Source organism: Saccopteryx bilineata, chromosome 3 (genome assembly GCF_036850765.1).
Source record: "Saccopteryx bilineata isolate mSacBil1 chromosome 3, mSacBil1_pri_phased_curated, whole genome shotgun sequence".
Classification (NCBI taxonomy): domain Eukaryota; kingdom Metazoa; phylum Chordata; class Mammalia; order Chiroptera; family Emballonuridae; genus Saccopteryx; species Saccopteryx bilineata.
The window spans coordinates 306,344,062-306,370,864 of NC_089492.1; the positions used below are offsets into that span (position 1 = coordinate 306,344,062).

At 44.2% G+C, this 26,803-nt stretch overlaps 2 protein-coding genes across 2 annotated transcripts in view; both read right to left on the reverse strand.

The window, feature by feature from the left end:
* LOC136332051 (zinc finger protein 585A-like) overlaps positions 1–26,803 on the reverse strand; it is a 227,534-nt gene that overhangs the window by 121,596 nt on the left and 79,135 nt on the right.
* LOC136332052 (zinc finger protein 615-like) overlaps positions 1–26,803 on the reverse strand; it is a 43,312-nt gene that overhangs the window by 14,721 nt on the left and 1,788 nt on the right. The window contains 6 exon segments of the mRNA XM_066271306.1: positions 8,734–8,790; positions 8,792–8,988; positions 8,991–9,147; positions 9,390–10,771; positions 19,186–19,287; positions 20,355–20,481. Of these exon segments, the coding sequence (XP_066127403.1) occupies positions 8,734–8,790; positions 8,792–8,988; positions 8,991–9,147; positions 9,390–10,771; positions 19,186–19,287; positions 20,355–20,481 (2,022 nt within the window).

The window sequence follows — 26,803 nt, forward strand, 5'->3', positions numbered from 1 at the left end:
TCCTTTTTTTTTTTTTTTGTATTTTTCTGAAGCTGGAAACGGGGAGAGACAGTCAGACTCCCGCATGTGCCCGACTGGGATCCACCCCGCACACCCACCAGGGGCGACGCTCTGCCCACCAGGGGGCGATGCTCTGCCCCTCCAGGGCGTCGCTCTGCTGCGACCAGAGCCACTCCAGCGCCTGGGGCAGAGGCCAAGGAGCCATCCCCACGCCCGGGCCATCTTCGCTCCAATGGAGCCTCGGCTACAGGAGGGGAAGAGAGAGACAGAGAGGAAGGAGGAGGTGGGGGTGGAGAAGCAAATGGGCGCCTCTCCCATGTGCCCTGGCCGGAAATCGAACCTGGGTCCCCCAGACGCCAGGCCAACGCTCTACCGCTGAGCCAACCGGCCAGGGCCAGAGCTTATTTTTAATAAGCCTGAAGAGTTTGATTCAGCACAGAATGAACAGAATAATGACTTGGACAATCCTGTCTCTGCTTCTGAAGTTACTGATAATGTTAATGAAATTCAGCCATCCACAGGCTTTCATCCCTCTTTCTTAAAAAATGAGGGAGCCCCTATAGATGATGTTGCCTGTCTAAAACATTTATTAAGTAAACTACAATTTACACTGGAACAACAGGAGAATGGAAATCAGTATACTGCTTATCCTGTTCAAAAGCAAGATATATGTGAGCCTACGGCTCCTCCAATTCAAGGTCAAAAATTAATTGGTACTGGCAGGGGAAGGATTTTTCAATTCCCTGAAATCTCTGAAATGCAACAGGTGCTTATGCGTCATGATGATTTAGAATCTAATTCTAGTAATTTTTCTGCATCTATTTTTCCAATTATTTGACAGCCTTTTCCTCTTAATGCTTCAGATCCTGGGGGAGGGCATAATATCCAATTTGACCAATTTGAATTTACTTTTCTTTTTTTCTAATTTTTTTATTTATTCATTTTAGAGAGGAGAGGGAGAGACAGAGAGAGAGAGAAGGGGGAGGAGCTAGAAGCATCAACTCCCATATGTGCCTTGACCAGGCAAGCCCAGGGTTTCGAACTGGCCACCTCAGCATTTCCAGGTCAACGCTTTATCCACTGCGCCACCACAGGTCAGGCTGAATTTACTTTCTTAAAGCTAGTCAAACAATCTGTTGCTACGTATGGACCTCAGTCCTCATATGTTCAAGGTCTGATCTCTTCCTATTGTAATAATCATTTAATCATTCCTTTGGATTGGGATTTATTGCTAGTACGGTTTTGGAACCAGGACAATATTTACAATTAAAATCTTGGTGAAGAGAGGAGGTTTTTTGAATATCTCACATGAACGCCAGAAATAATCCCCCGGAAGCTACTTTTGAAATGCTCATTAGCGTTGGTGCTTATGCAGCTGTTGGACAACAAACTGGTTATACTGATGTTGTTATAGCTCAGATTAGATTGCTTGTCTTAAAGCCTGGATGCAAATCACTGGAGACAGTGACAAGGGAAAAAAGCTTGCAGCTTTACATCAGTTGGTACAAATTCAATTAGAATTAGGACATATAGAAGAATCATGAAGTCCTTAGAATTCTCTAGTCTTTGTAATAATAAAATAAATAAATACTAATTTTCTTTGGTGTTTTAGCTACAATCCTCTGAGCTATCATTTTCTTTCTTATTCTTTGCCTGGAAACTGAGGCAGGGGACATGTGTTGGATCTGACTATAGAAAATATCCTAACAGCTGCCAAGAGAATTTTCTTGGGGAAATTTTGTTTAGTCTCATCCATCGTCAGTCCCTCTGTCAGAAAATGCCCTGATTAAAATCAGGCAGGCATCTTTCTAGTCTGACTGTGCTCTGAAGTCCCGGGTTTCTCTTTGGTTTGTCTGGTCTGGTTTGTCTGATTCTAATTTCTGTTTAGTTTTTGTTTGATGTTGTCTAAAATGTGATTTTTAAGGCCTGAATTGTGTTTACATACAAAGATTTAAAATGCCGGCTTTCTTTTATATTGAAAAAATAGTTTCATCCATATATTTTTTGCTTTAAAATGAGAAATTATAAGGAGCGCTCATTTAAATTTAAATTGAATAGAATATGGATCCTTAAGACTTGCTAATTTGGTTAATACATTGTAAGGTATATTCAAAGTTTGAAATCAAATAAGAATTCAAATATTAGGATTAATTAAAGTTATATGTTATACTTGTGTTTCTGTGTTGAAAATTGTCTTGTTTGTGTGTAAAATATGCTCAAATTTGTAAAACTAAGGAATTAAACAAAATTAAGTCATTTTAAGAATTTATCTCAAGCTGCTTCAGACAGTTGGCTGCTTGTAAGGCAACATCCTGAAAAAGGAGGCACTGAGGAAAGCGGGAATTTAGTTCCTTTGATGCCCTATAATAGACTTAACAATACAAAAGACTTTTAGATATAGAAGCTAATACACCTCTTATTACTAAGCAACATTAGTTTTCTTTTTAGCCCATTTAGGCAGTAGTCACTAAGCTGCATGGCTTAGGAAAAGTCCCTAACAAAGCTCTAAGATTTCTTTTACAATAGGAAAATAACAAGGGCCATTTGCCTGAGCGAGCGGTAGTCTTTTGCTAGTCCTTGATGATTTCATCTGCTGATCTCTCTCTCTGCGCCCCCAACTCACAACAACAGGGCTGGGGGGGGGGTTCCACACAGGGGAGCTCCTGTCCCAGTGAAGTTAGGGAGTGCCACCCGCCCCGTACTTGGAGATGTTAACCCTCCTGGAAGCTGCTTGAACCCTATTTTGGGGGGAATGTTTATAGAGCTTTCCTCAAGTAGGCATGATTGATCATTTCCAGGCCCTCGATCCTCTGGGAATGTGTGGGGTGAAGCTAAAATTTCAAACCAGAGTCACCTCAACGGAACAAAAGATGCTCCCAGTGCTATTATCTCTTAGAAATTTAAAACAGTTTCAGAAATTCTGTGCCAGGTATCGTGGACAGAGACCAGTGTGCATGTATTTTCTCTATCGTACAAGGTCAAACAGCCAGTCTCAAAAGGATACATGCTAAGTGACTCCATTTTTCTAATATTCTATAAAGGACAGAATTGTAGACACAAAGCCAAGGGCAAGGGTCAGGGAAAAGATGTGGCCATGAAGGAGTAGCATGAGGAAGTTTGTGATAAAAATTCTGATTTTTTTTTTTAAGCAAGAGAAAGAGAGAGAGAAACAGACAAGGACAGAAAGACAGGAAGGGAGAGAGATGAGACACATCAACTCTTAGTTGCTCATTGATTGCTATCTTATGAGCCTTGACCAGGGGGCTACAGCCGAGCCAGTGATTCCTTGCTCAAGCCAGTAACCTTGGGGTTTTAAACCTGGGTCCTCAGCATCTCACAAGAACATTGTATCTACTGCACCACCACCTGGTCAGACAACATTATGAATTTTTACTATAGTGTTGGTTATAAGAACATACATATCTGATAACATTTTTTATTTTTTGCGAGGTGGAGAGAAAGCACGAGAGAGAGCAAGAGAGAGACAGGAAGGGAGACAGGAGAGATGAGAAGCAACAACTTGTAGTTGCAGCACCTTAGTTGGTCACTGATTGCTTCTCATGAATGCCTTAAACCCTCACTCACTGCTGGTGGGGATGTAAACTAGTACAGCCACTATGGAAAATAGTATGGCAGTACCTCAAAAAATTAAGACTAGAGCTCTGGCCAGTAGTGCAGTGGATAGGGCATTATCCTGGAGCGCCAAGGTGGCCAGTTCAATCCCAGGGTCCCTGGTTAGACCCTGAGGGTGCCAGCTCAATCCCCAGTGATGGCACATATGAGAATCAATCAATGGCACAAGTGGAACAATGAGTTGATGCTTCTTTGTCTCTCCCATTCCCATCCAAACTCCCTTCCTAAAAAAAATTAAGAATAGAGTTATCATGCCCTGGCCAGTTGGCACAGTGGTAGAGCATCAGCCCAGCATGTGGATATCCCAGGTTCAATTCCCAGTAAGGACACACAGGAGAAGCAACCATCGGCTTCTCCACCCCTCCTCCTTATCTCTCTCTCCCCATCCCACAGCCATGGCTCAACTGGAGCAAGTTAGTCTCAGGCACTGAGGATGGCTCCATGGCTTTGCCTCAGGCACTAAAGAAATGGCTCCATTGCTGAGCAATGGAGCAAAGCCCCAGATGGGCATAGCATCGCCCCCTTGTGGGTTTGGGGCACATGTGAGAGTCTGTCTCTGCCTCCTCTCCTCTCACTTAAAAAAAAGAAATAAGAGTTACTAGATAACGCAGCAACCCCTCTACTGGGTACCTATTCAAAAACATTTTTTCGCCTGACCAGGCAGTGGCACAGGGGATAGAGTGTCGGACTGGGATGTGGAGGACCCAGGTTCGAAACTCCAAAGTCACCAGCTCAAGCACAGGCTCAATTGGTTTGAGCAAAAGATCACCAGCTTGAGCCCAAGGTCACTGGACTGAGCAAGGGGTTACTCGGTCTGCTGAAGGCCCCTGGTAAGACACATATGAGAAAGCAATCAATGAACAACTAAGGTGCCACAACGAAGATTTGATGCTTCTCATCTCTCTGCATTCCTGTCTGTCTGTCTCTATCTGTCCCTCTCTCTGACTCTCTGTCTCTGTCACAACACATACCAAAAAAAAGAATTCTAAAAAGATTTTTTCACAAAGACATATGGATCCCCATGTTCCTCACATTATTCATGGTGGCCAAGACTTAAAAACAACCAAAGTGTCCTTCAATAAAGCATTGTATAAAAAAAGATGTGGTACATATATACAAAAGAATATTAGCCATACGAAAAGACGAAATACTGCTATTTGCAGCAATATGGATGAATCTTGAGAATATTACACTAAGTGAAACAAGTCAGTCAGAAAAAGCTAAGAATTATATGATTTCACTAATATCCAGGTTTTAAAATTGAGACTCATAGAAATAGACAAAGGTATGATCATTACCAGAGGGAGGGGAGGGAGTGGGTAGTGGGGGTGAAAGGGAACCAAACATACAGTGATGAAAGGTGGTCTGACCAGGAAAAAGGCATATATCAAGTGCCATGGAGATGTACACCTAAAAACTGTGATCTTGCCTGACCAGGTGGTGGCGCAGTGGATAAGAGCGTCAGACTGGGTTGCGGAGGACCCAGGTTCAAGACCCCAAGGTCGCCAGCTTGAACGTGGGCTCATCTGGCTTGAGCAAAGCTCACCAGCTTGGACCCAAGGTCGCTGGCTTGAGCAAGGGGTTACTCCGTCTGCTGTAGCCCCCGGTCAAGGCACATATGAGAAAGCAATCAATGAACAACTAAGGTGTCATAACAAAAAACTAATGATTGATGCTTCTCATCTCTCTCCGTTCCTATCTGTCTGACTCTCTCTCTGTGTAAAAAACAAACAAAAAAAAAACCCTGTGTGGCCTGACCAGGCGGTGGCTCAATGGATAGGGTGTCAGACTGGGATGTGGAGGACCCAGGTTCAAGACCCCGAGATTACCAGCTTGAGCGTGGGCTCTTCTGGTTTGAGCAAGGCTCACCAGCTTGGACCCAAGGTCACTGGCTTGAGCAAGGGGTTACTCGGTCTGCTGTAGCTCCACGGTCAAGGCACATATGAGAAAGCAGTCGGTGAACAACTGAAGTGCCACAACGAAAAACTGATGATTGATGCTTCTCATCTCTCTGTGTTCCTGTCTGTCTGTCCCTATCTGTCTCTTTCTCTGACTCTCTCTCTCTCTCTGTAAAAAAAATAAAATAAAATAAAAAAAACCCTGCGTGATCTTATGGATCCTATTAAAATTTATTTTATTAAATGAGAGGCAGGGAGGCAGAGAGACAGACTCCTGCACTCACCCCAGCCAGGATCCACCTGGCAAGGCCCCTACAGAGCAAAGTTTTGCCCATTTGGGGCCATTGCTCTGTTACTTGGCAACTGAGCTATTTTAGCACGTGAGGCGGAGGCCATGGTGCCATCCTCAGTGCCCAGGGCCAACTTGCTTGAATGAGCCATGGCTGCGGGAAGGAATGAGAGAGTGAGAGAGAGAGAGAGAGAGAAAGAAAGAAAGAAAGAGAGAAAGAGAAGGGAGGGTGGAGAAGCAGATGGTTGCTTCTCCTATGTGTCCAGAACGAGAATCAAACCCAGGACTTCCACAAGCTGGGCCGATGCTCTAACACTGAGCAAACCAGCCAGGGCCAAATTTAATTTCTAAAAAAAATTTTTCGAGGCCCTGGCCGGTTGGCTCAGTGGTAGAGCAGCGGCCTGGTGTGCAAGTGGTCCTGGGTTTGATTCCCGGCCAGGGTACACAGGAGAAGCGCCCATCTGCTTCTCCACCCCTCCCGCTCTCCTTCCTCTCTGTCTCTCTCTTCCCCTCCCACAGAGAGGCTCCATTGGAGCAAGGATGGCCCGGGCGCTGGGGATGGCTCCTTGGCCTCTGCCCCAGGCGCTGGAGTGGCTCTGGTCACGACAGAGCGATGCCCCGGAGGGGCAGAGCGTCGTCCCCTGGTAGGCGTGCGGGGTGGATCCCGGTCGGGCGCATGCGGGAATCTGTCTGACTGTCTCTCCCTGTTTCCAGCTTCGGAAAAATATAAATAAAAAAAAAATTCTTTGCACATAAATATTAAAAAGTGTGGAAAACAACTATAAAAACGAAACAAAAATGAGTGCATGTTAAAACTTGAGATACAGGCCCTGACTGAGTAGTTCAGTTGGTTAGAGCGTCATCCCAAAATGACAAGGTTGTGGGTTCAATCCCAGGTCAGCACACATGGGAAACAACCAATGAATGCACAAACAAGTAGACAATAAACAAATGCTTCCGTTCCCCCTTCTCTCCCTCTCCCTCTCATTGTCTCCCTAAAAATCAATAAATAAAAAATCAAGCCCTAAAAAAAAAAAAAAAAAAAAAATCAAGCCCTGGCTAGATAGCTAGGTTAGTTAGAGCGTCGTCTAGAAGTGCAGAGGTTGCTCTGCAAACCCCAGTCAGGGCACATACAGAAACAGCTCAATGTTCCTGTCTCTCTCTCCCTGCCTCTAATAATATAAGAAATAAAAATAAAAAACACCTCTCAAGATTCAAATGAGTTGTAGTGAATGACACTTAACAATTTCACTTTCCTCTATCACTTTTTTATTATTATTCACTTTAGAGAGGGAAGAGAGAGAGACAGAGAAAGGGGGAGGAGCAGGAAGCATCAACTTCCTTATGTGCCTTGTCCAGGGAAGTCCAGGGTTTCCAACTGGCGACCTAAGCGTTTCCAGGTTGATGCTTGTATCCACTGCACCACCACAGGTCAGGCTTTATCACTTTCCTGATAATGAACTGTGACTGGGTAAGGTTTTACTTTTGGGAGTAGCTACCTGAAGGCAATTAAAAAAATCTCCAGAGCCCTCAACACAAGGCTTTGTCCTTCCTTCTTCCTTCCTCCCTCGCCCGCCCACCGGGACTTGGGCGAGGGGGGGAGGGGGCATCTGTCCACACTCGCTGCGCCTTCTGTGGCGCATCCACACCTCCCGCGTGGCCTCCCGCGTGGCCTCCCGCGTGGCCTCCCGCGTGGCCTCCCGCGTGGCCTCCCGCGTGGCCTCCCGCGTGGCCTCCCGCGTGGCCCGGGCTGCCCAAACCAGCTCAGGAGTCGCAGCTGCGTGGCCCCCCTTTCCTCCTCTGAAAAAAAAAAATCTCCAGAAAACTTCAGTTTTTGTGATTCTAAACTTATTTCAAAATTAGTTATAAAAAACATATTTATATTAATTTTATAAACCACTTGATACTACTTATAAACTTGGTTAAACACATCCAAATATGTTGTTATACTTATAAAATGAATATAATCAATTTCATTTTCAAGTACTTTAAGTATTCTGAAATAACACAAAGTTTGAACTAAGGAAATGCAAAAGTTAATTACATAGTGAAACAGGCACAGAACACTCCTGTGTTGTATATATTAAAATTTAAATCCATGGTGACAGTAAGTGCCAGTATGAAAAACTTACCAAATCAATGGCAAGGGAAACAGAAATATGGCTGAAAGTATCGTGTCCCTGATTGCTTGTGAGGTGTAGTATCTCTTTAGACTTGTGACAGAATGCATTTTCGTTCAAGTCTCTTCTTCCTGATTTTATCTGATATTTTCCTAAAGACACCAAATTGAATGTGTTCATGAGTCATGTCTGCATGGATTTCCTGACAAGTGATGAGAAAACATAAATTACTACAAACTGTGCCATCCACTGCCAGAGAAAAGTATTAAATATTTCTAGTGTGAACTGACACTTACTGAGGTTTCCTTTTGGGGAGATTCTTTCCCACAATTACAAATATTCATTCATTCATAATCTGATTTTCATATATGACAGGGTCTACTTCCCACAAAGGTTTCCTAGTCTGTCATATTCATGGGATTTATATGAGAATACATCTTTTAGAAATATAGTGCCCCAAAATATTTTCATCAAGGCTGATTTTATTTGTTAATTTGTAAATGTCTCCATTGATATGAGGTAATTGATCAGTAACGACAGTACCACATTCTTTGCTTTGTAATTCTTCATTGAATACTATTATTGTGAGGTCCTACAACTGGCAACAGGCTTGCCACAAAGTGACTGTGAATTCTCTCATGTTGTAGCAAAGATTGACAAGTGGCAACAACTTCCGCACAATCACTGCACCCATATGGCCTCTCTCCTGTATGTTTCCTTTCATGAACACTGAGTCCTGATACTGAAGGCTTTCTAAAATTCATTACATTCATAGGACTCTCATTACATTCATATGAATTCTCTGATGGATAATGAGACTACTTTTGCTCAAAGAGAACTTACCACATTCATTCAGTACAAACAAATGAAGTCCTTTCTGAGTGAAATCTTTGTTGTTGTAAGAGGCATGTATTCTTCCTAAAGCCTTCACCATATTCACTGCATTCATATGGCTTCTCTGCAGGATGAGTTTGCTGATGTATACCTTGAGTACTCTTCAGGGTGAAGCCCTTTCCACACTGATTGCATATATATGGTTTCTCAGCATATGAATTTGCAGGTGTACAATAAGAATGCTTTTCCCAAGTAAGCCTTTGCCACATTCACTGCATGTACAGGCCTTCTCTCCAGTACAAGTATGCCAATGTACACTGAGACAACTCCTCACAGTGAAGCCTTTCCCACATTCATTGCACATACACATTTTCTCTGACATATGAGTTTGCTACTATACATTGTCATCACTGTTCATGGTGAAGCCTTTCTCACAAGTACTACATATACAGGGCTTACCTCTTATATGCATCCACTGATGTCAGATGAGAATTCTTAAAAGCAAAGCCTTTCCACATTCACTACAATATATAAGGTTTCTCTACTGCATGAGTCTGTTGATGGACAATCAGATACCATCTTCACTGGAAAGTCTTTTCCACATTAACTGCATACATAGGGTCTCCCTTCTATATGAGTTCGCTTATGTACAATGAGACGACTCTTCCGTGTGAAACCTTTCCCACATTCATTGCACATATATGGTTTCTCTGAAGCATGACTTTGCTGATGTATAGTGAGATCACGCTTCCAAATGAAGCCTTTCCCACATACACTACATACAGAGAGTTTCTCTCTTGTGTGAGTTCGCTGATGAACAATCAGACGACTCTTCAAAGCAAAACCTTTCCCACATTCAATGCACAGATATGGTTTCTCTGCAGTATGAGTTTGCTGATGGACTCTGAGATCACTCTTCATGGTGAAGCCTTTACCACACACACTACATACATAGGGCTTCTCTCCTGTATGTTTTCGCCGATGTCTGATAAGACTGTCCTTCCAGGTAAAGCCTTTCCCACAGTCATTGCATATATAGGGTTTCTCTCCTGTATGAGTATGCTGATGAGTGATAAGATTCTTCATCACAGTAAAGCCTTTCCCACATTTACTGCATATAAAGGGTTTCTCTCCAGTATGCGTTTGATAATGCGCAATAAGACAACTGTACTCGATGAAGCCTTTTCCACATTTGCTGCATATATAAGGTTTCTCTCCTGTATGAGTTTTCTGATGTCTATGAAGATTAAATTTTGTACAGAAGGTCTTCCCACATAAACTGCATCCATGAGGTTTCTCTCCTGTATGAGTCAACTGATGATAAATGAGCCGAGACTTTTTGATGAATGCACTCCCACATTCATTACATGTGTAAGTTTTCTCTCCAATGTGACTTTTCTGATGTATATTGAACTGTGATGTCTTGAGGAAGGTTTTGTCACATTCAGGGCATTCATAGTGTTTCAGCCCTGTATGAATCCTCTGATGTTCAGTGAGCCTGGATTTCCTGGAGAAGGCTTTCCCACACAGACTGCATGCATAAGGTTTCTCTCCAGTATGAACTCTCTGATGATTAGTGAGCTGAGACAACTTGATGAAGGCTTTCCCGCATTCAGTGCATATGTGGACTTTCTTTATGTCCTGCGTCTTCTGTTGCTGAAGAACATGGAACTTATTTATAGGTTTGGTACTGACAGGAAATACAATTTCAGTGTAAAATTTCTCATGGTTACCATGCAGAATGGATGTCCGATCTCCATTCAACTCAGCAGAGTTCTTTAAGCTACAGCTTCTGTTTTGGTTTTGAAAACCAAAATTTGATTTCAAAAGTCTTTCATGTATATCAAACATAGAGATATTTTGCTTTAATAGAAAATGACTTTCACTGTCATTAACAATCTTTGCAAACATATCACGTTCACAGCATTGTTCCCCACTCTTCCCAATGCTTTGACTTTGCAAGTGACGCTGCAGAGGAACATCATCTGTCCTGAGATCTAGGAAAGAAGAGAAAGTAAACCATTCTGTAATTTCTCATAAACTTGATAGCTTGATTGGTGCATCATCCAGATGTGCAGAATTGCTGATTTGATCCCCAGTTGGGGCACATACAAGGATAGATCCACATTCCTTCCTTTCTCTCTTTCTCTTTCTCTCTCTCTCTCTCTCTCTCTCTCTCCCTTCCTCTCTTTAAAATCAATCAATAAGCCTGACCTGTGGTGGCACAGCAGATAGAGTGTTGACCAAGAACTCTGAGGTCACCAGTTCGAAACCCTGGGCTTGCCCGGTTAAGGCACATATGACAAGAAAACAATGAACAACTACAGTGAAGCAGCTATGAGTTTGATACTTTTTGTTCCACACCTCCTCTCTGTAAAATCAATAAATAAAATATATTTTAAAAAATAATATATTAGGCCCTGGCTGGTTGGCTCAGTGGTAGAGCATCAGCCTGGCATGCGGGAGTCCTGGGTTTGATTCCCGGCCAGGGCACACAGGAGAAGCGCCCATTTGCTTCTCCACCCTCCGCCGCGCTTTCCTCTCTGTCTCTCTCTTCCCCTCCCACAGCCAAGGCTCCATTGGAGCAAAGTTTGCCTGGGCGCTGAGGATGGCTCTGTGGCCTCTGCCTCAGGTGCTAGAATGGCTCTGATCGTGGCAGAGCCACGCCCCAGATGGGCAGAACATCACCCCCTGGTGGGCATGCCGGGTGGATCCCAGTCGGGCGCATGCGGGAGTCTGTCTGACTGCCTCCCTGTTTCCAACCTCAGAAAAATACAAAAAAAAAAAAAATTAAAAAAAAAATACATATATATAAAGCCTGACCAGGCAGTGGCGCAGTGGATAGAGCGTCGAACTGGGATGCGGAAGGACTGAGGTTTGAGGCGCCGAGGTCGCCAGCTTGAGTGCGGGCTCATCTGGCTTGAGCAGGGGGGGGAAAAAAAAAGCTCACCAGCTTGGACCCAAGGTTGCTGGCTCAAGCAAGGAGTTACTCAGTCTGCTGAAGGACCACAGTCAAAGCACATGTGAGAAAGCAATCGATGAACAACTAAGGTCTCACAATGAAAAACTGATGATTGATACTTCTCATCTCTCTCTGTTCCTGTCTGTCTGTCCCTATCTATCCCTCTCTCTGACTCTCTCTCTGTCCCTGTAAAAACAAAACAAAAACAAAAAAACAAAAACCAAAACAAAATAATATATTAAAAAAAATAAAATCAATCAATTAAAAAAAGAAAACTTGTTATAAACGTTAAGTTTATACTAATGAAATGACAACATAGGGTTCCCACAGAGCCTCAGATGGAGCTAGTGACCAGAAAGAGTGATTGATTAGAAGGTGACACTTTCAGTTCCACCCACTGAACTGTGGAATAGGAGGGCCTACAAAATAAAGCTGTATAAAAAGTTTTAAGTTACATTTCATTTAAAAAATTATATTTATTGATATATAAAGGGATGAAAGAAAAGAGATAAAAAAAACAATGATAGCCTGACCAGGCGGTGGCGCAGTGGATAGAGCGTTGGACTGGGATGCTGAGGACCCAGGTTACCAGCTTGAGCGCGGGCTCATCTGATTTGAGCAAAAGCTCACCAGCTTGAGCCCAAGGTCACTGGCTCAAGCAAGGGGTTACTCGGTCTGCTGAATCAGATACCATCTTCACTGGAAAGCACATGTGAGAAAGCAATCAACGAACAACTAAGGTGTCGCAATGCGCAACGAAAAACTAATGATTGATGCTTCTCATCTCTCCGTTCCTGTCTGTCTGTCCCTGTCTATCCCTCTCTCTGACTCTCTCTCTGTCTCTGTAAAAAAAACAATGATATTTGTTGTCCCATTTGTTTATGCATTCATTGTTTGACTCTTATATGTGCCCTGAGAAGCAATCAAACATGCAACATTGGCATATCAGGACTCCGTTCTATCCAACTGAGCCTTGCTGGGGAGCAGGGCTCTTAACCAGATCTGATCAGCTTCTGTGTCAGTGAACACAGGCATGTGCCCGGTGGGTGTTTCACTCCTGTTCCATAGGGCCAGAAGCTCCTGTTTTCAGGGACCCTTCAGTCCTTGTCTTATGTATCTATATATTTGTATCTTTTATAATAACCTAGTAAACATAAATGTTTCTCTGACTTCAGTGAGCTGCTCTGGGAAATCAGTTGAACCCCAAGCAGGACTAAAGAGAACCTCCAGTTCATAGTTAGCTGGTCAAAAGCACAGGGTACAATCTGGACTTGTGATGGACACTTGAAGTCAAGGCTGTCTTGTGGGACTGAACTCTTAACTTGTAGGGCATGATATTATATCTAGGGAGATAGTGTCAGGGTTTATATAAATCCGTAAGACACTGAGTTTAGAAAATCTAAGTATAGTCATCTAAAGCAAAGAAATAAAAGCAATTGCAGTCTATGAAACCTGGTAAAGGAGCAATGGAGATGTAAGAGGTGAGGAAATCAGGATGTAGAGACTGCGTTCAAGGTAGGTCTACAGTTGTTTATGTGTTAAATGATACAATAATTAATCAATAATACAACACTAACATTTGCCCTGGCCAGGTGGCTCAGTAGATAAAGTATCTACCTGGTGCACCAGACGCCACCAATCTGACACTAGGTTAGATTATGGACAAGAAGCAATCAATGAGTCCACAACTAAATTGAACAACTAAGTGAAAATGAGTTGGTGCTTCTCTCCTCTTTCTGTATCTCCCTCCCCCCACACTCTTTCCTTCCTCTCTAACTCTCTCAAGTCAATGGAGAGAGAGAGAGAGAGAGAGAGAGAGAAAGAAAGAGGAAAGGAAAGGAAAGGAAAGGAAAGGAAAGGAAAGGAAAGGAAAAGAAGAAAGAAAGAAAAAGGCCCTGGCTAGATAGCTCAGCTGGTTACAGCCCGTCCTGAAGTGCAGAGGTTGCAGGTTTGATTCCTGGTCGACACACATATAGGAACAGATCAATATTCCTGTGTGTGTGTGTGTGTGTGTCTCTCTCTCTCCCTTCCTCTCTCACTAAAATCAAAGAATAGCCTCTGTGTTGCACGTACCCACAATTGCACACCTACTTTGGCTCCACTCTGTATTTAAAGAGAAGACAAGGCTCACTGATGGTCTCAACGGGAGAAGCAGAAAGAAGTTAATTAAAGTGAAGAACTTGGCCCTGGCCGGTTGGCTCAGCAGTAGAGCATTGGCCTGGCATGTGGAAGTCCCGGATTCAATTCCTGGTCAGGGCACACAGGAGAAGTGACCATCTGCTTCTCCTGCCCTCTCCCCTCCCCCTCCCACAGCCATGGCTCCAATGGTTTGAGCAATTTGGCCCTGGATGCTGAGGATAGTTCCATGGCCTTGCCCCAGGCACTGAAATAGCTCCGTTCAGAGCAACAGAACAGCAGTCCCAGATGGGCAGAGCATCGCACCCTAATGGGCTTGCCAGGTGGATCCCATAGGGGTGCATGTGGGAGTCTGTCTCTCTACCTCCCTGCCTCTCACTTAATAAAATTTAAAAAAAGAGAGTGAAGACTCAAGAATTACTAGAATTATGTGGCTTGAGCCACTAGGTAGGTGGAATACCTCTTAATGAAACAAGGAACATTATTAAAGTCTATAATGAGGGGGAAATCTAGAGTACACTGCAGAACAAAGTTTATGATTCTTTATTATATGCGGCTTAAGTGTTTGTCGCCGATAGCTTATTGGTTGCTTGCGTAACTGTACTAGCCAATGGGGTGAAGTTGCCACGGCATTCAAATAGTCCCGCCTTCTGGCATGCCACCTCACAAATTGAGGTTAAAGATTGGAGCAATTATTATGCTGTTAAGAAATCTTGGCCTGACCTGTGGTGGCACAGTGGATAAAGCGTCGACCTAGAAATGCTGAGGTTGCCGGTTCGAAACCCTGGGCTTGCCTGGTCAAGGCACATATGGGAGTTGATGCTTCCAGCTCCTCCCCCCTTCTCTCTCTCTGTCTCTCCTCTCTCTCTCTCTGTCTCTCCCTCTCCTCTCTAAAAAAAAAAAAATGAATAAATAAAAAATTTAAAAAAAAAAAAAAAATCTTAACACCGGCCCTGGCCCGTTGGCTCAGTGGTAGAGCAGCGGCCTGGCGTGTAGAAGTTCCGGGTTCGATTCCCGGCCAGGACACACAGGAGAAGCGCCCATCTGCTTCTCCACCTCCCCCTCTCCTTCCTCTCTGTCTCTTTCTTCCCTTCCTGCAGCGAGGCTCCATTGGAGCAAAGATGGCCCGGGCGCTGGGGATGGCTCCTTGGCCTCTGCCCCAGGCACTAGAGTGGCTCTGATCGCAACAGAGCGACGCCCTGGAGGGGCAGAGCATCGCCCCCTGGTGGGCAGAGCGTCGCCCCCTGGTGGGTGTACCGGATGGATCCTGGTCGGGCGCATGCGGGAGTCTGTCTGACTGTCTCTCCCCGTATCCAGCTTCAGAAAAATACAAAAAAAAAAAAAAAAAAAATCTTAACACCAGAAGGGGTCTTTGCAATGGTACAAGACTAGAGGTTCTCCAATTGAAAAATAATGTCATAATAGCTAAGTCTTTGACTGGCTTCTCTAAAGGTGAAATACATGTCATTCCAAGAATTGATTTGGCTCCATATCAAACAGGGTTGCCGTTTCAATTGAGACGTAGACAATTTCCTGTAAAACTTGCCTTTGCTATGACCATCAATAAGTCTCAGGGTCAAACGCTTAAGCGTGTTGGCATTTTTTTAACCTGAGCCTGCATTTGGACACGGTCAACTTTATGTTGCCTGTTCAAGAGTTCGTAAAAGAACGGACGTAAAATTAAAAATAATTGATGGTCCTCTGCAAGGCAAGCTTAAAAATGATGGAAAGATCTACACAAGAAATGTGTACAAAGAGATCTTTATTTTATTTATTTTTTTTTTTGTATTTTTCTGAAGCTGGAAATGGGGAGAGACAGTCAGACAGACTCCTGCTTGCGCCAGACCAGGATCCACCCAGCACGCCCACCAGGGGCCACACTCTGCCCACCAGGGGGCGATGCTCTGCCCCTCTGGGGCGTTGCTCTACCACGACCAGAGCCACTCTAGCGCCTGGGGCAGAGGCCAAGGAGCCATCCCCAGCGCCTGGGCCATCTTTGCTCCAATGGAGCCTTGGCTGCGGGAGGGGAAGAGAGAGACAGAGAGGAAGGGGGGGGTGGAGAAGCAAATGGGTGCTTCTCCTATGTGCCCTGGCCGGGAATCGAACCCAGCCCCCCCACCCCCCACCCCACCCCCCCCACACACACACACCAGGCCGACCCAACCGGCCAGGGCACAAAGAGATCTTTGACATGTGAATTAACATTTTATTATTTAAATCACCTTTATTTATTGAGCTAGCTGCGGCTCTTATGAAATGTACCGCCAGTGGTTTCCTTCATTGCACTCTACTTTAAGCAATTAAGCAAGTAGAAGGGGGAAACCCCGTGGGGCACTAAGCAAAGGGCGTCCTCACTGCCTGCCCTGGGTAATTCAGTTTGAATTAGCAGACACCTTTGCACAAATCATTTTAATTACAATTTATAATATCTAGAACAGCAGTCATTTCGTATGACCGCCGGGCTTTCTAGTATTAAATATCCAAATACAAACATGAAGAAAGTAGTTGAATGTGTACATATTAAAAAAGGTTTTCATTTTTTCCTTTAGTGAAAGAGATTCAGACAGGTTGACAGGGAGGAGGGGAAGGAGGGAGAAAGAGAAATGAGAAGCATCAACTCGTCACTACAGCACCTTAGCTGTTCAATGATTGCTTTCTCATATGTGCCTTGATCAGGGGGCTCCAGCCCAGCAAGTGATCCCTTGGGCTCAAGCCAGTGACATTGGGGTTTCAAACCTGGGTCCTCAGAATGCCAAGTCACAGCTCTATCCACTGAACCACCATTTGGTCAGGCTCAAAAAGCTTATATATGAAACTAGATTAGTATGGATCACATCAATAAATACAATTTTTTCAAAGAGTACTAAATGAGACTGTGTTTCGAAACAGGTAGAATAAAAGGAGAAGGCACATGTAGAGTTTTGGAATTCAATACCCTACCAAAGAAGACCAAATATTAAGTACTGTGATCAGGTGCACTCGCAGAGCCAGGTGTACAGAGCAAATACGTGGTGAGAACGGGTGTGGACCCTCAGCATCTGATTTCCAGGGAAGTGTAACAGCCTGAGGAGGGTTATCGTATTCCAACCATGTGCCATTCTTCTTCATTCTGCCGACACCCTAACCCTCCCAGAACACTAATCTCCAAGTTAGACAAGAGGTCCTGAAATCGAGTCACAAACTAACGGTCTGCCTGGAACATACTATCCTACGTTCCTACATGAGGACGGTGGGTGACATGCAGTAAAGAGCTAACTCAGCAGGCACGGACCCGCCATCCGCACATTCCAAAGAAAAGACCGGCCCTGACTCATTTCTGAACAATAACCTCTGACTCCCTGAGATATCCTGCCTGGTAAAAGTGTCTTTTTATGCCTGAAGTCTCAGGCCATACCAGACAGCTTGTGTCAACAATGTGATTTATGGCGGATGTCTGTTTTGTATGCCTGAGGCTTTGGACAACACTGTAATACAATTTAACATGGTGATACAGTTTAAAATGTCTAGTGCAGAAAGAGAAATTGATTTACAGAAGATCGGAGGACAGGTGCTTCCTGCTCTCACAGATAAAATGACAAGTCAGAGGCCAGTTGTCATGACAATGAGAAAAATACATCTGAAGAAAGCAGACATTAGACCAGTAATTTTCAACCTTTTTACACATAGGGACTGGTGAAAATAGGAGAATTATTTCTGCTAAGGCAGAAATCACCCTGAGCATAAATCAATTTGATTAAGATCATTGGGTCTATAATTCTCACACAACATTGTTGGGGATCGAAAAGTAAACAGGGTATTTTGCAGTTTGAATATCTAGGGAACAGAGGTGGTGAGCGAGATCCCCCACCTTACCTGCCTAATTAAGTTAACAAAGGGCTGTGCTTCAGTGCTGGTCCTGCCCACCCATGTTCCCGGAAGAGACTGGGAGCTAGTTTCTTCTTGGTGTAAAGTTAGACTGACTGGTATGGTGGGGGTTGCCTTTGAGTTGCCTTGGAAACTTAATTGAATTGCTAATGGCCCACATTACCCAGGAATAAAGACGGATGTCTTTCTGGGGGCAGCCATGTTTCTGCAGCCAGAACAGTAGTGACTGTTGGCAAGCCATGGCATCCTCCCGAACCCATCCTGATATATATGTCCTTAAGTCTCTGTCTATCTTTCATTCAATTTCGTATCATTTCCCGCTCGGGACCCTGAAATAGACTCATTGAGCCAGACGCAGCACAACATCAGGGTGGTTAACTCCTTCGTGGAGTAAATTTCTGGTGGACGGGTCCACAGACCCGTTGAAAAACACTACATTAGACAATACTGAGAAAGAAATCAATTTGGAGAAAGAGGTTCACTCATGGGAACTGAGGACACGTTTATGAGTGATGAGAACTGAGCATGAAGAACCTCAGTGGAAGTCTGACCTGTGGTGGCGCAGTGGATAAAGCATCCAACCTGGAAATGCTGAGGTCGCCGGTTCAAAACCCTGGGCTTGCCTGGTCAAGGCACATATGGGAGTTGATGCTTCCAGCTCCTCCCCCCTTCTCTCTCTCTCTCTCTGTCTCTCCCTCTCTTCTCTAAAATGAATAAATTAAAAATAATAATAATAATTAAAAAAAAAAAAAAAAAAGAACCTCAGTGGAAAAGGGGAAAGAATGATACAAATGCAGCATGAAAACCAGGTTATCACAAGGACACAGCATCCACGAAGGGGTTGGATGTTATGGAGGGAAATCACCATCTCCAAAAAGAGCAGGAAGGCCTAATTGTAAGAAAAAAGTTGCTTGACCTGTGGTGGTGCAGTGGATAAAGCGTTGACCTGGAACGCTAAGGGTGCCAGTTAGAAACCCTGCACTTGTCTGGTCAAGGCACATATGGGAGTTGATGCTTCCTGCTCCTCCCCCTTCTTTCTTTCTCTCTCTCTCTCCTCTCTAAAATGAATAAATAAAAATAAATTTAAAAAATAATTTAAAAGTTATAATTTCAAAGTTCTGTCTTTCCAGAGAGGTCTGGATAGAATTTCATAGCAAGATAGGACGTAATACAGGCAGAGGCATGGTGACCATGAACAAGGAAATGGAAGATCTGAGAATTTTAGGGGGAAGAAAACAATGCAAACAAAGACAACATGCAGATAAAATAAAGAGGAGCCAGAGCTCGGAAGCCAAAAATGGGTATGTTTTTTTCTAAATTTGTACCCAAAAAAGGGTTCTCATACTCAAAGGGGTGGTTCTGAATTTCCCCATTCAGTAATGCAGCTCCGACACCTTCTCTGACTACATTGCACTCCCGGCCACCCACCTCTGGTTGTCAGTTACTCACCCAGACAGACCGGATGGTGGATTTCATCCTGTACTGCCCAGGGTTCTTCCCCTCGCTCCAACGTGGAAAGCACTTCTGCTTTGCTGGCTTGAGATCCTGTTTCTGAAGAATAAAAGAAAACTTAAAAATATTCAATTGGGCCATGGCTGGTTGTTCAGTTGGTTACAGCATCATCCCAAAGCACTGAGGTTGCCGGTTTGATCCCCGCTCAGGGCACATACAGGAACAGATCGATGTTCCTGTCTCTCACTCTCTCTCTTTCTCCCCCTTCCTGTCCCCCTAAAATTAATAAATAAACGTTTAAAAAATATATGCATTAAATTGGACTAGAATCAGTCAAGAAGTAAGAATGTTATATTTCAGGGAATAAACCAGTATCACATGTGTAACATGAGTTTTTTTCTCAGGAGAGGGGATATTATACCATCTTGACTGTGACAATAGAACGATCTGGGGTTCTACCGAGATTCTATCATTTCAGAGAACTACAGTGTGTCCGTAAAGTCATGGTGCACTTTTGACAGGTCACAGGAAAGCAACAAAAGACGATAGAAATGTGAAATCTGCACCAAATAAAAGGAAAACTCTCCCAGTTTCATACCTATTCAGTGCAGTTCGATGTGGGCTCACGCACAGATTTTTTAGGGCTCCTTAGGTAGCTATCCCATATAGCCTCTACAGACTCATCACTGACTGATGGCCTACAAGAACGGGGTTTCTCCACCAAACTGCCGGTTTCCTTCAACTGCTTATCCCACCGAGTAATGTTATTCCTATGTGGTGGTGCTTCGTTATAAATGCGCCTATATTCACATTGCACTTTAGTCACGGATTCGAATTTAGCGAGCCATAGAACACACTGAACTTTCCTCTGTATGGTCATCTTGACTGGCATGGCCGTGGGCTGCTCTGCTGTATACACGGTGTTATGTCATTATGTGCACGTGCGCACATGCTGCCACATCATCCTACAGAAACTGGGAGGGTTTTCCTTTTATTTGGTGCAGATTTCACATTTCTATCGTCTTTTGTTGCTTTCCTGTGACCGGTCAAAAGTGCACCATGACTTTACGGACACACTGTCTAGTTGCTCTGAAGAGTTAAACAGCTGAGAAAGAAAAAGCCACTGACAAGGCCCCATTTGAGTGACACAGGGGAGCTGTCCTCACCCACTGACACCAGGTTGTTGTAGTTCTCCAACATCACTTCCCAGTACAAGTACTTCTGCTCGGGGTCCAGGAGCTGCCACTCCTCCCAGGTGAAGTCCACGGCCACATCATCAAATGTCAGGAATTCCTGTTATAACATGGTCATGTTTAATGAAGTGATGCTCTTTGATCATACGGAAAGAAGTTAAATGAAATTATTCTGCTGTTTTACCATTAGGAATTGGGTAGGTTTTTTTCTTTAATACATTGTGAAAAAAATAAGAATTTTATAGATGTCTATAGAATCTACCACTGGGCATTCTTCCCTCCATTCAACAATAGTGAAAATGCAAGTAAGTTTCTGTGACAGTTACCATTGAATTCTCTTGCTAATGCGAGAACCCCTGCAGTCCTTACATGCAGTATCTGAGCACTGTAAAGGAAAACAGTTCAGTTTCCTTCCTCTGCAGGGAAAAACCCAGGTCTTCCCTCCTGTGTGTTTCTTCCCTGAGAGTGTCCTTTACTATGGAGACACCACCACACTTCTGGATTTTCCCCAGAAAAAGCAGTAATTCTCTGTGACACCAGCAGGCTGTCCTACAATTTAACTCAATTCAGACACTATTGCCTGAGATCACCTCAGATTGCACAGGTTAAGCTCTGGGTCCTGCAGACTGCCTCCCCCACCCAGAGCTTCAGATCCAGTTGCAAAAACAGGCTGTCACATGCCATACTGACTCACTGGCTAGAGATCAGAGGTTATAAGGACTGCCTTCTTGGGTTTGATTAACTTGCCAGAGCAGCTCACAGAACCCAGGGAAACAGATTACTTCTGTTTAACAGTTTAATATGGAAGGATATGATAAACAGCACAAACATCCTGATGCATAGGGCAAGGTACGTGCAAAATGGCGTAGCGCTCCCATCACGTTTGGGCGCTTACCACCCTCCCAGCACCTGAATGTGTTCAGCAACCCAGAAGCTTTCTGAACCTACACTTTTGAGATTTTGATGGAGGCTTCTTCATATAAGAAGTAACTCCATTTTTAGCCCTTCTACTTTCTCAAAAGCAATGCCAATCATGGCTTGGCATAACCAATCCTCACCCAGGATCCCACCCAGGGTCACCTCATTAGAACAACATTCCAATCATCCAGGAAATTGCAAGGTTTTTTTTTTTTTTTTTTTTTTTTTTTTTTTGCAAGGGTTTTAAGAGTCCTTGTCAAGAACCCTGGGCAGAGAACAATATATATTTTGTATTACCTTACAAACATCTATTTGACAATACCAAACTAAATGCTATTTATTGTATAAATAGACATATAATAGAGATTCTTAAATTCACCATGAGCAGTTGTGTCCATACCAAACCAATAATGAAAGTCTGCACAAGACAACACAGACTAATTTCAGTGTTAACATGTTAAGCAAACTGTATAAAATATGTATAAAATACAAAAATTATATGATTAAGTATATTTGTTAAAAAATTATTCTTCAAAGAATATATACATGAACATATGTATGTACATAGACAAAGGCATATATATGCATGGCTATCATTAGGCAGGGTTGATACTACATTAGATGAAATGAAGAAACGGGTATGGTCCTGGCCGGCTGGCTCAATGGTAGAGGGTTGGCTGGCGTGTGGATGTCCCGGGTTTGATTCCAGGCCAGGGCATACAGGAGAAGCAAACAACTGCTTCTCCACTCTTCCCTCTCTCGCTTCTCTCTATATATCTCTCTCTCTCTCTTTCTCCTCCCCTCCTGCAGTGATGGCTCCATTGGAGCAAAGTTGGCCCAGGTGCTGAGGATGGCTCCATGGCCTCCACCTCAGGCGCTAGAATGGCTCCAGTTGCAATGGCGCAATGGCCCAGATGGGCAGACGCATCGCCCTCTAGTGGGCTTGCCAGGTGGATCCTGGATGGGGCGTATGTGGGAGTCTGTCCCTGCCTCTGCCTCCCCCCACCTCTCCCTAAACAACAAAAAAAAGGAAAAAAAAAAAAGAAACAGCTGTAGGAAACATAAGAAAGCCAGTACAGGACTGATATTAAGGATACCATCCCCTAAATCACCTCTTTGAAGCACAATCAGTCTTAAGTGAACATCAGACCTATGAGCTATAAAGCACAACCATCCCTCAAGGAACTGGTCTGCTTTCTCCTCATGGTTGATGACTATGTGATATAATAAGAATGATATATATTTGGTCTTCAGCTCCAGTTTGTGGCACAAGACTTCCTAAAACCCTCAGAATTTCCTAAGTGGGAGGGGTAAGAGAGCTGTCTCTTGTCACTCATAATTCGCAACCTTCCACCATACCTGAGTTTACTCAAATGCAGTGACTCTGGGGGCCCAGAGATGGCTCCAGAATGGGCTGGCTGCCAAGGGCACCAACCTTGTGATTAGAAGTGTGGAACTTTCTGAGAGAAGCGATAACTAAAGAATGAGTTACTCAACAATGACCACAGACTTAACCCAGCACACCTATGGAATGAGACCTCCATTAAAAAAATAGTAAATTACAGGCTCCTGGAGATTCCAGGTGGGTGAGCACATGCAGGTGGGGGCAGGCGGCGTGCCTGGTGGGACCTTGTCCTTTCCCTCTCACCCTGCCCTGTGCGTCTCCTCCGTCAAGCTGTTCCCAAGTTGTATTCTTTAAAATAAACCACTAAATGCAAGTAAAGTGTTTTCCTGAGTCAAACAGTAGTAATAAGTTATTCAACCCAAGGAAGAGATTGTGGGAACTTCTAATTTGTAACTAAGTCATAGGTATGGGCACCCTGGGCACCCAGTACTTCACATTTGAACTGAGTGCAGACTTGTGAAAGTGAGCCCTTAATTCATGGAGTATGGCAGTAACTCCAGGCAGTTAGTGTAAAAATGGAATTAAAGTGTACACAGTTAGCTGGTGTCTGGAGAGTTGGAAAACTGTGTAATTGGTGGTGTGGAAAAACCGACATGTTTCGTAGTAGAAATGTTAGGAGTAGAAATAGATCACAATAATGCCTATCATGTAACGTGTCATGATTCTCATGTGATGGCCATGAGAGGCATTCGACATATGTTGCCAGCTAATGGAACCCACATCACATATGATATTCCAACATGAATCACAGAGTATGAATCCTATAAATAATATATTCCTGAACTGACTTTGTCCAGATTTCTCCAGATTGTGCTATTCTAAATTTAAACTCTTCTACTTAACTGCACTCATTTTAACAGACAAAGTAATTAGGAAATAAAGAAAATTAAAAAAAAAAAAAAAAAAAGAGTCCAGAGGAGTCTTTCCGTCAAGACACTGGAGTAGTTTGTCAATTGTAATTGAAAATTTGTTTAGCCTGACCAGATGGTGATGCAGGGGATAGGGTATCAGCCCACGATGCTAAGGACCCAGGTTCAAAACCCGTAAGTCACTGACTTGAGCATGGGCTCACCAGTTTCAGCATAGGTTGCCGGATTGAGCATGGGATCATAGACATGACCCATGGTTGCTGGCTTGAGCCCAAAGGTCGCTGGCTTGAGCCCAAGGTTGCTGGCTTGAGCCCAAAGGTCACTGGCTTGAGCCCAAGGTTGATGGCTTGAGCCCAAAGGTCACTGGCTTGAGCCCAACATTGCTGGCTTGAGCCCAAAGGTTGCTGGCTTGAGCCCAAAGGTCGCTGGCTTGAGCCCAAGGTTGCTGGCTTGAGCATAAAGGTCACTGGCTTGAGCCCAAAGGTCACTTGCTTGAGCAAGGGGTCATTGGCTCAGCTGTAGCCCCCCCAGTCTAGGCACAAACAGTAAAGCAATCAATGAACAACTAAGGTGCCATAACTATGAGTTGGTGCTTCTCATCTCCCTTCCTGACTATCTATCCCTGTCTGTCCCTCTCTCTCGCTTAAAAAATAAATCATTTAAAAAAATTTTAACCTGACCAGGTGGTGGCGCAGTGGATAGAGCGTCGGACTGGGATGCGGAAGGACCCAGTTCGAGACCCCGAGGTCGCCAGCTTGAGCGCGGGCTCATCTGGCTTGAGCAAAAAGCTCACTAGCTTGGACCCAAGGTCGCTGGCTCCAGCAGGGGGTTACTCGGTCTGCTGAAGGCCCGCGGTCAAGGCACATGTGAGAAAGCAATCAATGAACAACTAAGAAGTCGCAACACGCAACGAGAAACTGATGATTGATGCTTCTCATCTCTCTCTGTTCCTGTCTGTCTGTCCCTGTCTATCTCTGCCTCTGTAAAAAAATAAATAAATAAAATAAATTTTAGCCCTGGCTAGGTAGCTCAATGGGTTAGAGCATCGGCCTGAGATGCTAAGATTGCTGGGTTTCTGTTTTGTTTTGGTTTTTTGGGTTTGTTTGTTTTTTTACAGAGACAGAGAGAGAGAGTCAGAGAGAGGGATAGATAGGGACAGACAGACAGGAACAGAGAGAGATCAGAAGCATCAATCATCAGTTTTTCTTTGCAATACCTTAGTTGTTCATTGATTGCTTTCTCATATGTGCCTTGACCGTGGGCCTTCAGCAGACCGAGTAACTTCTTACTCAAGCCAGCGACCTTGGGTCTAAGCTGGTGAGCTTTTTGCTTAAGCCAGATGAGCCCGCACTCAAACTGGCGACCTCGGGGTCTCGAACCTGGGTCCTCCACATCCCAGACCGACACTCCATCCACTACGCCACTGCCTGGTCAGGCAAGATAATTTTTGAATGTAAGAAGTAAAGTATCATTATTTGCCTAAGGTGTTTGTATCCCTCTTTAGTCAAGTGGATGGTCACAAAATTTAAACAGAAAAATTCTATACCATCCTAAAGTACAGACAGGTCAATCATCAGCGTTAAACAGCAGATTGTTTCATTAGAATAAATTACAGCCCTGGTTGGTTAACTCTGTGGATAGAGCGTCAACCCGGCCTATGGACGTCCCAGGTTCAATTCCTGGTTAGGGCACACAACAGAAGCGACCACATGCTTCTCTCTCCCTTCCCGTCTCTCCCTCTCCCGCAAACAGTGGCTTGATTGGTTCAAGCATCGCCCTGGGTGCTGAGGATAGCTCGGCTGATAGCAACCCCCAGATGGGGGTTGCTGGGTGCATCCCAGATGGGGCACATGTGGGAGTCTGTCTATCTCTCCTTCCCTCATTTGGAAAAGATAAAAGAAAAAAAAAAGAATCAACCAAATGAATACGTTAGTAAGTGGAACAAATTGATGTCTCTCTCTTTCTCTCTCCCTCTTTTTCCTTCCTTTCTGTCTCTCAAATCAATAAATTTTTTTATAAATTTTTTTAATTTTATTTATTTATTTATTCATTTTAGAGAGGAGAGAGAGTTAGAGTGAGAGAGAGAGAGAAAGAAACTGGGGAGGAGCAGGAAGCATCAACTCCCATATATGCCTTGACCAGGCAAGCCCAGGGTTTTGAACTGGTGATTTCAACATTCCAGGTCAACGCTTTATCCACTGCACCACCACAGGTCAGGCTCAATAAATTTTTTTAAAAAAATTTTCCCTGGCTGCATAGCTCAGTTGGTTGGAGCATCGTCCTTAAGCAGAGTGGTTGCCAGTTCAATCCCCAGTCAGGGCACATACACGAACAGACTGATGTTCTGTCCCTTTCTTTCTCTCTCTCCCCCCTCCCTTCCTCTCTTTCTAAAATCAATCAAGAAAAAAATAAAATAAAAAATAAAAGTTTTTAAACTTAATTTTTTTGTGTGTGTGACTGTGACAGAGAGTCAGAGAGAGGGACAGATAGGGGACAGACAGACAGGAAGGGAGAGAGATGAGCAGCATCAATGTTGTGACACCGTAGTAGTTCATTGATTGCTTTCTCATATGTGCCTTGACTGGGGGGCTACAGCAGAATGAGTGACCCCTTGCTCCAGCCAGCGACCTTGGGCTCAAGCTGGTGAGCCTTGCTCAAACCAGATGAGCCCGTGCTCAAGCTGGCAACCTTGGGGTCTCAAACCTGGGTCCTCTGCGTCCCAGTCCAACACTCGATCCACTGCGCTCCCGTAATTTTTAAAAAAATTGCTACTGCGCCTGACCAGGCAGTGGCACAGTGGATAAAGCATTGGACTGGGATGCAGAGGACCCAGGTTCGAGATCCTGAGGTCGCCAGCTTGAGCGCGGGCTCATCTGGTTAGAGCAAAAAGCCCACCAGCTTGAACCCAAGGTCGCTGGCTCCAGCAAGGGGTAACTCGGTCTGCTGAAGGCCTGCGGTCAAGGCACATATGAGAAAGCAATCAATGAACAACTAAGGTGTCGCAATGTGCAACGAAAAAGTAATGATTGATGCTTCTCATCTCTCTCCGTTCCTGTCTGTCTGTCCCTGTCTATCCCTCTGACTCACTCTCTGTCTCTGTAAAAAAATAAATAAATAAAATTAAAAAAAATTGCTACTGCCTGACTAGGTGGTGGCACAGTGGGTAGAGTGTCAGACTGGGATGTGGAGGACCCAGGTTTGAAACCCAAGATTGCTGGTTTGAGCACTGA